Consider the following 14,235-nt stretch of genomic DNA (forward strand, 5'->3'; position numbering starts at 1 on the left):
GAGGTGTAAGTTGGTAAAGGAAGAGAACATGGAGTTGTTTACATATATTCGCTAATGAAAATAAAATTATTTGAACATTTCTGTTATACCAGTATATTAAACAAAAAAGTTTGGATTAAACCTAGCGGTTTTTAATTCTTTGTAACGTGATTTTTTTTTCCTTCCTTCTGTTGCTGTTCTTTTGTAACACAGTGAAACTAACAGAATTCAATAACTCTGGTATAATTTGTATTAAAATCATCATAGCATTCCAGTAAGTAAGAAAAAGGAGATATTCTTCTCCTATGGCAAAAGCCTCCTGCTCATTTGAGCATTTAATTTTGTCTATCAGATAACAAAATTGGAAAGGACTGGGGGTGCCCACAAGGATGCTGCAGAAAGATTGAAGGAATTATTGAATATGTTAAAGGATCTTACATCAGAGAACTGATTCAAACAGGAAAAAAAAAAAAAAAGATGCAGGCTTACATATGCCAAGGACAACAGATCCTACATTTTTTTTCCTTAACATAGCCACACAATAAGGTTCAGATGGTGGCAGCAAATACTAACAAGTGAAATGTATGTTCTACACCACGTACTTCTATCTGAAAGGAATACATGCATCTGTAGCATCTATAATAGTTGAAGTGTGTATTTTCAATATTTTTCATTTAAAGGTGGAAGCGCTTTAGCCAATAGTGCTCTGAAATACAACCAAAGATAACTAAAGAGCCAGCTTTTGTGCTAAACACAGCTGTGAAACATTTACTAGAGCAAGAGATATGAAATATTTCTCAACTATGTGCTGTTGCACTTCCTAATCAATTTCTGTAACATGTCCTCCTCAGAAGTGACAGATTTAAATAACACTTGATATTGCAAGTTAATGTTTTTTTAGGGTGAATCTGTTTTAGCAATGTTAATGGCAAATGCAAAGCATCTTCTTATATGTCTTGTGACTCTAGAAAGCATCTTTTTCCCTTTTGTGTGTGCAAGGATAAGTTTTTATTTTCATTTGTGGAGTCTAACTAATTTGAATCTTCTTGTTCTTTGTTACTTACATGAAATCATTGTTTTCAGTTGTTGGTTTTAAGTTCTGGTCTGATATTTGCATATTGCCTTCTTTATATGTTGCATTATATAAAATGAACTGATTTGTTATTCTACCATTCCAGGCTTCCAGGACCCTCAAGGGTGCCAGCTGCAGGCAGCAGTACCAAAGTCCAGGGAGCTTCTAATTTAAATCGGAGAAGCCAGAGCTTTAACAGCATTGACAAAAACAAACCTCCACAATATGCAAACGGAAATGAAAAAGGTAAGTAAATAAAAGTTAGTATGCTAAGTTTACTCTACACAACATACAAGGGGGAATTGGGGGGGAAGATACAAAGAAAAAAAAATCCTCAAAGGTCAAAGAAGTGAAAGTATTATGAAGACTTGGTAAGGAAGATCTGTGGAGGTAGGACTCTGAATTAAGACTTGTGGTTGAGTTAGGATTCAAGTTCAGATCTGAAAACTCTTTCATGGAAGTATCGCTGAGTCATATTTCTGAAATGAATCTGTGTTGCATGCCTATAATCTCAGTCCATATTCAAGTCTTCTCATACCCAAAGGAAGACTGTCATGATTTTCAGGAGACTTTGCATCTGAGCCTCTAATGGAGAAGAATTAGAATATTATATTTACATCAGAATATTACATGCATCTATTCTTTCAGAACCTTACAGGGTGTACATATGTCTGAATAGAGGACTGGAAGTTAAGTCAAATGTAATAAAACTTTTCAGGGATTTGAATTCAGTGTTCATAGTTTATTGCCAATGTTAAATATGAATGTACATTTTACAAACAAACTGAGTTTCCCAAGTCCCTGAATTTCTCCCAGCCCAACACTGTTTTCCTGGAAAATGTGCCTCTTCAGGCTTTATCTCAGAAATAATAATGCAAAAATTCAGCTTTCTGAGTTGTGTAACTAATCCGACCCCTTCCCCCTCCTTCTCTCTCCCTTTGTGTAATGAACAGCATTTTATTCATATCTCTGGGTTAGAATACAGTTGAAAATGGTACAATATACATAGTACCCATCTGCATCCTTGGGGCCTGTGGGAGGAAGAAGTATGCAGTGAATGTTCTTCATCCAAGCAACAGGCAGCTATCCAGATTTTTTTTTTTTACAAAGTTCTGATGAACACACTTTGCCCCTAGCTGTATCTGAAGATATAAAACCATCCTTTCAATAGTTATTTCTTTATTTTTACTATCAGGGCTGAATGTTTTGGATAGTTCTATAATGGGATTTATTTTATCAAGGACTTGTTTATGGTAAGACATCCAGACTAAAACTAGAAAAAGATCAGAGTGAAAACTGAGCAGACATTGTAAAGTTCACAAATACAATAGCGAAGTTATGAAGTAGGAGATGTGGCTGCTTGAGTGAAGGTATGTACAGCAGTTTAGGTTTTAGAATTGCTTCATAACGTTGATGTAAGTTTGCCACTGAAATATGTGAGAGTGTGAAATGATTCAAGGTGAGACATGCTTGTAGATCCTAATATTCTTAGCTCATTACTTGGAAATTGTCTTTTGACTGCTGAGGTTTGCATTGCATCAAACTTTTACGTGACTTTTTGCATCATGGATTTCTTACTTTCCCATTTCTTCACAGCACAGAATGAGAACCTCAATGAGATTTTTAGTGAAGTCATCACTTGCAAGAGGAGAAAGGGCGGCTTTTTTGTGTATAATCATTCAATTGACTTACAGGATATAGAAAATTTAATGTTGCACAACTACAGAGTACTATATAGACATCCTGAGGATGTTTCTATCTGCTCTTTTATCTTTCTTTTGAAACAGCAGAATGGATGGAAGAACATTGTTTTCACATGATAACTTAAACCAAATACAAGTTTGTTTTAAAGTATAAAGCAGAAGTTAATTAGAGAAAATGACTGTTGTGAGTGCAAGGATGGTGGTGTTCTTTTTTATACCCTAAAAGAACAGATGAGAATCTACATTTGAATTCACCATGCTACTTTTTTGCCTAAAGAGAAAAAAACCTGAACCATGCTGTATTTTAAATTTGATTATTACAGTGGTGAATTTTTTAATATTACAATTAAATTTCTGAGTAATCTTTCTTTTTCTTTAAGTATTCGAGGATGTTCTGTGACCTGAGTGTTTCTGAATAAGTTGTTTAGAAACAAACTTCAGCCCTCACAATAGTAATAATAATAATAACAAACACCTCTTAAAAAAAAAAAAAAGTGTGACTATACATTTAAAAACTGATTTTTTCCTTACACTGTGACACACAGAATAAACCTTATATTTCACATTCCGCATCTGGTGCAGATGCCTGGAACAAGATAACTCTAACAGCTTCCATTGAATGGATATACAGTCCATACATTCTAATTTCTGAGACGTAACTCATATAGTAAATAGCTTGTAATTTTGTGTGAGTGCTGCGTAAACTGAAGCAGAAAAAGAGATGATTTACACTAGGTAAATAGTTGTTAGAAGTTGGGACCTCTAGACATCTTCAAGGGAAGACCATTTTTGGTACATTTTTCTCTGCTGTACACCTTATAGCATGTGCTATAAGAAGACCTCAGAAAAGATATACAGCATAAGGTGTTGGTTGTTTTGTTTTGTTTTGTTTTGTTTTGTTTTGTTTTGTTTTGTTTTTAATCCAGTTATATGTAATACTAGAAATCCATTCCTGTATAACACAGTTTCCAAATCGGTCACAGTGGGGAATAGATATACAGTCACAGAGTTAAAGGTGACCTGAAGGTGATCCTAAATAAGATGTGGTATGTGCCTTTTATTTAGTATTTCATTATTTAGTATGTCATTAATGTTATCTCATGTTGCTTAGGGAGTAGTTCGCCCAGCAAGAAACTTGGTCCCCCTGAGCGAATGGAAGTTTGCTCTTTATTGAGTATAGCCCAATTTTCACCCACAGACAAAACCCATTGCTGTGACACAGGTGATTTTATGTAGCTGTGGTTAAGTCAGGAACACGGAATGCACCAAAAAAATAAACATGCCATAATATGGAACTCATTTGTGCACCTTTAGTGAGCTGATCTTTCTTTTTTTTTTGGCTGAACTTTGCAGCGTATGGATGGGTTTCAAAGAACACATCTGTTTTCCAGGTCACGTCACATCTATTTGCTTCTGACTTAATAAAATAAAGATGAAAATAAAACTATAAAAATGTAACTATTTGAATAAAGTAATTATTCACATTGCTAATAAGGAAGATACCCAGGGCATTTTTGAGTCAAGCAAAGATAAAATGCTTTAATGCAAGTCAAATTTTAAAACCAAATATTTACACTGTAGAGCTTAGAAACACTGTGTCTGAACACTGATTAGGTTCTCTGTGTCATGCAGTTTAATTGCTTGCTTTTCAACATAATTTAATAATATAAAATGGTCTTTGTGTATTGGCTAAACTTGGTTTCACCAGTATTTGGTTATTTTGCCCATACCAACTCTAAGAAACTGTCCTGGAACTCCGTTGTTTGATGATACAAATTGTTGTTCTGTGGCCAGTATGTACACATCTACAGCTAATTATTTTATATTTCTTCTGATGTCGGTATTTTGCCAGTTGTCCCTGGTGTTGTTCTCCTCTTGTGCCAAAAACAGGAACCTACTTTCTCATGGGCAACTAGAAAGGAACAGTTGAACAAGCTGAATTCTTTTATCTCACTGAATAGACCTCCCATTCCTCCAAGTTTCCTTATAGCAGTCCCTTGCCACTCTTTCATTTTCTACTAACCTTTTTTATTGTGAGTGACTAAAATTGGATACTGCAATCTGGGCATCTGCCTGCTACAGAGTATTTAGATTATTGGTACCTAACAGTTCTGCAGTGGGGGAGATGTTGTCACAGAAGTCCCATCTTCTCCCACAGCACTGAACACAGCAAAGGTCACAGATGAGAAGACAGAGGAGGTTGATTATATATTGAGCCCAAGTTTAACCTGTCATGTGTCCTTTATTTGTGCAACAGCCTATGAAAAGTGGACTTAAAATTGTCCATTCTGTTGTCATAGTCCTGCTGGGTTCTGGTAGAAATCTTTTTTTGCACTGAACACCTGGGGGTGTTGCTGCTCTCCTTTCCCAACACAGGTTGGGCTGAGCTCTGAAGCACAAAGCTCTCAAGCAGAATGCAAAATTGTTTTCAACATTTCGGCAATGAGGTGATTACAGGCTAAACAGAAGATTGTCTTCTTGCAAAAATTTAGTTCCCAAAAAAAAAAAGGAAATCCTTGTCACAGATGGAGTTCACTCTATAACAGTCACCACAAGGTGGGGACAGATTTCATATAATGAACAGCTAAAGCTAAGTCCGAACTGAACATGCAGAGAGCCATGAATGATGTTCAGCTTTAAGTAATGCATCCATTCTGAGGGGGAAATAAATCTTTTTATTCCACATGTTTAAACAGACAGAGACTCTCAATATTTCTTGAGAGCGTGCAGCCCACATTCTTTATGGAAGCATTAAGACTTCACTTTAAATTGAAGATTAAAGGCAAGTTAAAGTTATCTGTAACTTTTTTTATGCTCTTTATGGTTTGTGTCATAGGCATCAAATAATTACCTGTGGTTCCAGGAACCTGTGTTATTTTGCTAAGTGGGTAGCAGAACAAGCTGTTGATGAAACATTAAACAATCTTCTTGTTACCATTTTTCCCCCCAGTGAGTTTAATATTATATGGCAGGAAATATGAGAAGGCATATATGTTTCTTTATAATCAGAACACTGTTTCATTGTTTTTTGCTTTTGTTCTTGTGTGTGTGGTGTTTTTTTTTTTTTTTAAGTACAACTAATAGCCTGAAGCCATACAAATGTAACAGAATTAATACAACAGTGTCATGGCATCCCGCTGTTCACAGATTGTTACATGTATTCCCCATTAGCTTTGCATATTCTTGCAGTGAATTGTTCTTCTGCAAAATTATTGGTACAGCTAAAGACCCCAATTCTCCTGTGTAATTAAGACAAGCTTAGTGCAAGGCAAGTTGTGTGTGCAAGAACGTCCTTGTGCACACCCACTCCTGGGCTATCAGCCACTGACCTGATCCCTGGTATAAATTAAGGAAGCCTGAGGACTGCAGTGATTTCTAACAGCTGTTGTTAGCACCAGGCTCTCTTCCAGGATCTGAGGTTCACCAGAAAATAGTGGGGGCCCAGCCACAACTCCTGCCATGGTCACAAGGGAGGGATCTGCTATGCAGCTGCCCACCAAAGCTGCTCCATGTGCATGGTGCTAACTGGAGCTGCAGAATAAGCCATAGCCTCACCTGTCCCAAAAAATAATCTAAGGCAACCCTTACTAGTTAATGTTTTCTTACCTGGTAACTGGACGTAGCAGAGCTGTTTGAAACCTTCTCTGAAGGTGGACTGAGCTCATTTAGTGCTGTGGGGTTTGAATTTTAGGCTGAGGAGCACATGAAAAGCTCCAGGCAGATGGAATTATACAGCATATATTGAAGGTGGAGGTGATTAGCCTGCCAGGGTACAGCTGTTAATAGTGTTAATCACGTAAAAGCTGTTATATTTCTGTCATGTTACATTCAATCAGATTTTTTAAATATTATTTTTAAACTAGAACTTCTTACATGTTCTTTAGAGAAGTAGATTTTCCTATGTTTGCATTTTCTTTGTTAAAGAAAAAACAGCTTCCCTTTCAGGATGCTCAAAATCCTCCTTTTCCTATATGTATTTGAGCTCTTCAGACGTCTGGAGGGGTAGTCTAATCCATACCAGGACCTTAGAGCTGAGACTACAAAACCGAAAATGATACATAACTTCAAACTCTGTGCTGAAAGGACAAATGTCTTCAGTGTCCTCATCTACTATATCTATCTACTATTCAGAGGGGCCTCAAGGCATGTGTTTGCCTTCACGCGTGTATGTAAGACATCAAGCACTGGGGTTTTTTTTGCCATTTCATGAATTATAGTTGCATTACATGTTTCATAGGCTTTCTTGTCATACTGAACTTGATATACTATAGGCAGGCAAATGCTAATTCACTGGTAGTCCTGAGACTGAATGGCAAGACAAGATAGATACATGACGAGAAAACAGGTCATCTGCTGAAACAGCTATGTACCATGTATTTGATTGCTATTACCACTTCACTTCTCTGGTGTTCCAGAGTAATATGAATAGTGTTTAGATACTCAGACATGTCTTGGAAATATGAGTTTCATGAAGAAGAACTTAACCCTTTTGTGCATTGGTCTGTTTTTCTTAATGAGGCTAGATGACTCTTTGAAAATCATGGCTGTCAATTAGCACAGTTTTAATATTGCTGAAGGAGTATTGTTCCCATTCATTAAGAACATTCACTGAGGTTTCTGGACAATATAAGTGTAGTGAAGGCACCAGAGCCATGTAAATGAGTCTTCTGTACCTACCTGAGCTTCCAGCACAAAACAGCTACTGTTGCTGTACCCATATGGATGATGTATCACTGTAACTTTTGAGTACTGACACTGCTGAAATTATTGATATATTTTTCCCACCTATGAATGTGTGCTGGGTTAAGTTCCTGAAATCAGCTACCAAAGGTCATTAACTATACTTAAAACCAAAATAGTATAATGACCTGCCTTTTTTTGTTTGCTTTTATGGGTATTGATCATATCCATTTAATTTCTAATATTACTCAGTCTTCTGCCTCCCACCCAAAAGCTCAGCTTTCTAGCACATATTTTGTTTTCACTAAATGTCAAAACTATCTTTCTCTGGTTTTGTTTTCTTCCAATATTGTAGCAATCTTTTTTCTTCAATGTCTATGTGTTTTATTGTTAACAAGTGATTGGAAAAACTTCTTTATGACTTATTAAAGATAAAATCTTTAAAATGACCCAGGCCTAGTCAACACCAAAATCTCAACTTGCATAATGAAATGATTACAAGGAAGGTTTTTCCAAGGTACTCTTGAGCTCATAGGTGTATTACACAACACCAGGATGGTGGGGGAAAAAAAGTCATTTTTGATTAACATCCTTTGTTTTCCATGCACATGTAAATTGTTTGTTATAAATCACATATAACCGTTTTAAATGCTAGAGCAGTATGGTGTCACCTTCAAGCGGGGTATGGGAGAATAACTGTGCCAAATGGTTCTTTCTATTTTTAAGCAGATTCACCAAAAGGCCCTCACCCATCTGCAGGCATGAATGGGAACGTGCAGCATCCCACCAGCACTGGGCAGCAGCAGGTCTCTGCCATACCCTCTCCGAGTGCCAGCAAGCCTTGGCGCAGCAAATCCATGAATGTCAAACACAGCGCGACCTCTACCATGCTCTCCGTGAAGCAGCCTAGTCCTGCAACCTCACCTACTCCATCCTCAGACAGGCTGAAGCCACCCCCTTCTGAAGGCGTAAAGCCTCCTTCATCTGGACAAAAATCTATGCTGGAAAAATTCAAGCTGGTGAATGCCAGGACAGCTCTGAGACCTCCTTTGTCACTGAGCTCAGGACCCAGTGACAGTGGGAGAGAGGATGATACCTTTTCAGAATGTGGTGAAATGGATGTCTTAAGTGGTGGGGTGAACAGCGGCGGCTCCACAAGTAGCAGTCCTAAAGTATCACCGAAGTTAACCCCTCCGAAAGCTGGAAGCAAAAATCTCAGCAATAAAAAGTCTTTGCTACAGCCAAAGGACAAAGAGGAAAAGAACAGGGACAAAAACAAAGTTTGCACTGAGAAAACAGTCAAGGAAGAGAAGGACCCAGTCAGTGAAACTTCTGCAAAGAAGAGCTCAAAAATCGCAAGCTTAATCCCAAAGGGAAGCAAGATGACAGCAGCCAAGAAGGAAAGTTTAATACCATCTTCTAGTGGAATCCCAAAACCTGGATCAAAGGTGCCAACAGCGAAGCAGAGTGCTTCATCTGCCACCATGGGAACTAAGGAGGTTGAAAAACTGAGGACTACAAAAGGAAACCAGTCCCAGTCAACACCAAAATCTCAACTTAGTGAGAAGGTTTCTCCTTCCTCTAGTCTTGCTTCTTCTGAAGGAAAAGAACCAAGCGCAGCTCTCACCCCAGCGTCCTCCACGGCTCTGTCGGCCTCAGCGGCTTCAAGCAGTGGCCAAGGCACGGGAAATGGTGTCGTCCAGCTTCCTCAGCAACAGCAATACAGCCACCCCAACACTGCCACAGTAGCTCCTTTCATTTATAGGTAAGGTCGCAGATGGAAAGTGGTTTTGTGTTACCATTTAGGAAAGAGAGCTAAAATGGATAGAATACAGGAGGATTGCACTGTTATGTTTCTTTATCTCCCAGTTTCTGTCACAGCATCACGCACATGTTTTCCTGGTATTATATTTCAAGTAATATTACTACATGAACAATTTATTGCAAGAACTCTGAGTCTCTGCCTTGTACAGAAGCAATCCACTGCAAATATTTGTCGTTTAAAATTCAGGATGTTTTGGTTAGAAATACAAATCACATGACACATTCCCTGTGCTGCTTTTGAAAGGTCATGGCTGAGTCAGGTTTCTGGTGCAAATATTCTTGTTTGCAATATAAGAACCCTAATATTTATTTGCTGATATTCAATAATATATGCTTAAAATACTCTGTTCTCTTGAAAAATCCTAAAATAAACTGCTGATGTTTTCAGAGTATGTAACAGTACTAGTAGGATATTAGAGGAAAAAATGTACATGCTGTGTATATATGTGAGTATTCAAAAACATTTCAATGTTTTAGGCAGAGACAAAATGTAACTGTTGCAAGTCCTTTTCCTGTTTAGTTTTATACACAAACAAGGTATAGATCAACTCCATGGAGGCAGGCTTTTTTTTACAGATGTTACACAGTTTTCTGATGGCCAAAGGTCTAGAATAGAGGAATGAATAGTTAAATGTATCGACCTGTGTCTAAATTTATTTTGCTATATGATAGAACAACTGAAGAGAAGCTGAGAGATTTCTTTGTTGTACAGCTCACAAGACAGGAGTAAGTATAGACAGACAGGCAGGCTGGATTGAGTAATGATTTCAGATGTCAGTTGTTGGACAGCTTTAGCTACAGTTGTGGTTAAATTTAACATCTGATAAAATGACAAATACATTATTAAACATAATATACTGGCAGTTTTTATTAGTGAGTAGTACTGTAGATGATCTTGGCTAAAGATTAAAGAGGTGCTGAAGTAGGCTCTGAGGGAGTATATATTATTGATCATTACACACAGCTAAACATAGCTTCAAAACCAATCTAGATGAGTGATAAAATGTTTAAGATAATTCTGAGCAAAAGCAGTCCATAAAATTGTATGGGAGGGGAAAAAACATAATATAGGTTATATTTATTCTAATATGCAGTGGGTAGCCTCTTGAGTTTCAATTAAATGTATCACTGAGTGTGTTTAATATGCATGTTTCTTTAGAAATAACTGGAATAATCTTGGTTATACAGACGATTCCCAGCATGGTACATAGAATGACCCACATATGTAAAGAGAGAGAAAGAGACCCACATATAAAGAAAGAGAAAAAGCAGCTATGCTTTGCCTTCAGATGTATATAGTATTTAGTGGCAATTTTGCCACATATTGATGTCATTTCATTGCATGATGGAGATATCTTATCATTCTTTTAAGCTTCATCATGAAGCAAAGTGTATTTTGAATTTTAAAGGGTGATAGAAGCATGATCTTCCAGTAAAAATTGGTATTAATAATCATCTCTACTTCAAACAAACAGCAAAGGAAACTGTATTTGAAGTTAAGTCTCACATGAAAATGAAATTCTCAGAGCCAGGGTCTGATCCCAGAATGCCATAAACCCAGAGTAACAGACCGACTTTGATGAGGTTACTTCAATGTGTGTCTCTGCAACTGAGAGCAGAATCTGACCCCAAACCACACAGTAATTCCATCCCTTACTATTCTCAAGGGCTTTGTAATAGTACACAAAGATTTCATAGAAGAATATAAATAAAACCAAGGATAATATATCCACATTTCCAAAGTCAGAATATTTATTTTTGTGGACATATGGCAATTAGAATTGTGCACGAAGCTGGGGCACTGTATACACAGTTTCTTGCTCTTAAACATAACTGTTTTCTGAGCAGTCACCGCAATTTATACACAGAATTTTCAGGTGTGCTTGTTAGGTGCTAGAACAGCTGTATAGATCAAAGAGTTAACAAACAGCAATTATCATTTAGACTAAGATTTAACAGATAGAAGTAGTATCTAGGGGTACTGCATTGGTACTGCAGTCCTTGTAAAAATTTGAAATATAATTTAGTAAAAATACAGTGCATTTTATCCAGAATCTTGCAGAATATTGCAATATACTGCAATATACTGAAGTGATGAATTTAGGCTGATTACACAAGGACAAGTAGGCTAGTGCTTCGTCTTGTTTGTTTCTGATACCTGTAGATTTTATATATTTTGCAATATTTCATTATTACCCAAGAGGATATTACTGTAGATTTGTGACTAAAAGAAAGTATTCCAAGGACTTTCTTTGAGGCCAGCATATATTTTGCTTAAACAACGAATGCAGTGCTTTAACAGTTATCAACACTCATGTTTTCAAGGAGTTATGTATTTTTATTAGTGGACAGTAGATAGAAATATTGTTTCACTAGGAGGTTCTGAAATGATATGTTGCACTATTCAGCTCTTTGCTCTTGGTGCTTTGTCCTATCTGATATCATGTATTTTTATGCCTCTTAAACACCATGGCATGGAAATTCATATGGGATTATTACTTGTCTTCAAAGATCAGCAGCAACAGAGTTGCATTTGAGATAGTCTAAGTGGGCATAATTTAAATTCTTCCATCCTCCTCAGCAAGTGATTATTTATTTTCAAATGCAGTTGTGAGTGTGTTATTTACAAGCCAGCCCCTTATGTGTTACCTTTGAAGCTGACTGCATGGTCCAGCTGAAATAGATGCAATTTAGTTGCCAGAAAGCTTGATAAGAGATAAAGTAAGAAAAACTACTACAAAGAACGTGTAAGAGACTGTATAATTGTTTAAAGTATAACAGCCACTACTTTAAATTACACATTCTTCTACACAGATGGAATTGGAGGAAAATGGAAAATTGTGCCATCTGCTAGAGGCCCTTAGACTTGTATCAAAAATGGCCATAGAATTTAGTTATCTTCCTAACAGCATTTAAATTTCAGATGGAGAAAAGTAACACAGAAGTTGAGTGTTTACTAGGTTACAGGCAAAACAGAAAAAAGAAGTCTGAATCTTTCTCCTAAAATCGTAGCAGCAGAATAACAGTTTAATTGCTCAGTATTTAGACTTCTTAGCTTTCCTACGCATTGCTCAAAAGTGTAATATAACCTGTAATTCCAAACATTTTATTGCATAGAGAAGAGCCTGTTGTATGCAATCATTGCTTTATTTTTGTAAGCCCAATTGTGTAAATTTGCATTATTTCCACAAAATGGGAAACATAACTAAGTCCCAAGAGTAACAGAAATATCACCTCACTCCATGGTGCAAATCCTAAGCTGCTGTAAATCACCATAACCCTACATGAAGTATGTGATGTGTTGGCAATTAACATTTGCTGTGGATTTGCTCAAACATTAAATAAAAATTTCACTAGGAAAACGTTGAGCTGTAACTGGATACATGTACTGGAGTTTAGTTTTATTTTATTGACTCCTCCAGTAACTGCTGTAGGAGCTTAGCAAGTCTCTTTTCCATGGCTGGAGTAGAGAATCTGAAGTGCACAAATCCCAGGGGTTGTGGACCTCAGGAATTGCTTCCTGCCTGAAATGCTGAAAATATAGAAACTGCTGAAGATAATCAGCTGACCACTCATCATCCTGAGCTACGCCTCTGTGTTGTGCATTGCTTAAATTTCAGTCCTTCAGTTAAATTTGTAGTGTAATGATAGCAATATCTGGAGGAAGTTTCAGCACTGTCTGAATTGAGACCTTGCAGAGATATCTTTCCCTGTCAATGCTAGACTACAAAAACCAGTTTCACACTCCTTTTGTCCCTGAAGAATAAGAAACTGGTAACTTCAGCTACCTAATAGTTGGTATAGTGAAGATGGGGTCAGACTGTTCTTTGAAATGCAGAGTGATAGGATGAGACGTAAGAGATGCAAGTTACAGCAGGGAAGAGGCTCATTAAAAGTTAGGAAAAATAGTTTTACCTGGAGGGTGGTGAAATCCTGAAGCAGGCTGCCCAGAGAGACTGTGGGAGCTCTGTCCTCAGACATGTTCAGGACTCAACCAAATGAGACCCTGAGAAACTTAATCTAATCAAACCTACTTTGACCATTACTTTGGAACAGATGGCATCTAGAACATCTTTCTGATCTAAATTATGATTCTGTGGAGACTAATGTGTTCACTGGATAGAGGCAAAGAAAGGCAATATCTGTGTAATAAATATACATGTTATCACATATCAAAATCTTCTTCCTATCTCTTTTCCTATATGGTGGTTGAAATAATTATATTATATTAGTAGACTATAGCTTCAAGGGTGCATGAGAAGTGCAGAGTGGCGACAGATGGAAAAGAGGATATAATCTGGTTGCACCTCTGGAGGCACAGTGAAATTCAATTCCAGCTGCCTGTTCAGGATGTTTTTTTTACTGGTTTAGGGGGAAAAAAATAATAAATTAACTATTCTTCAAGGATCCTACAAACACAGCATCTGCAGGGTTTGTCGAAGCCATATTTATGTCCAGTTTTAATGACTAGAAAGTGCTTCTGGCCGCAGATTGTGGAGTTAAAGTGAAGTTTTCAGTAATTGTGTTTGTTAATAATCGATTGTGCTGCTAAACATACTGCAACCATTTTGTTAAAAAATGTGGTGATTCAAAATGCTGCTGCAGTCCTTTATTGATTTTCATTATTTACATTGCTATTGTGAAAACAAAACAAAACCAAAGTTTTACAATTGTAGTAGCGTTAAATATTGCTACCAATCTGTTCTACTTGCAACAAAAACACAGCGTTTAGAGATCCTCACATTTGCTAATGCTTAATTTTCATGTAATTGCGTAAGAAAAGTTCCCAGTTAGAGGCATTGGTTTGGGAAATGGAAAGAAGGAAAATAAGTAAAGAAATCATTAGAAATACATACTTGATCAATGCTGACTTAAAACAGTAGTATGATAATTCAGTTGCTTGCTGTTTATGATCTGAAATTATTCTTTTAAATTGCCATACGGTCAAGTGTGGCCTTGTTCCTTTGACTAAATAAT

General features: G+C 37.0%; 1 protein-coding gene across 14 annotated transcripts in view; it reads left to right on the forward strand.

The window, feature by feature from the left end:
* NAV3 (neuron navigator 3) overlaps positions 1-14,235 on the forward strand; it is a 554,398-nt gene that overhangs the window by 410,947 nt on the left and 129,216 nt on the right. For 11 of the 14 annotated variants that reach the window (XM_071799425.1, XM_071799406.1, XM_071799412.1 and 8 more), the window contains 2 exons: positions 1,158-1,297; positions 8,161-9,199. In XM_071799425.1, the coding sequence (XP_071655526.1) occupies positions 1,158-1,297; positions 8,161-9,199 (1,179 nt within the window). Of the gene's footprint in view, positions 1-1,157; positions 1,298-2,309; positions 2,422-8,160; positions 9,200-14,235 lie in introns of those variants that run through there. The other 3 variants (XM_065837837.2, XM_071799455.1, XM_071799448.1) reach the window with 3 other exon arrangements.

Source organism: Patagioenas fasciata, chromosome 1, assembly GCF_037038585.1.
Source record: "Patagioenas fasciata isolate bPatFas1 chromosome 1, bPatFas1.hap1, whole genome shotgun sequence".
NCBI classification, from domain to species: domain Eukaryota; kingdom Metazoa; phylum Chordata; class Aves; order Columbiformes; family Columbidae; genus Patagioenas; species Patagioenas fasciata.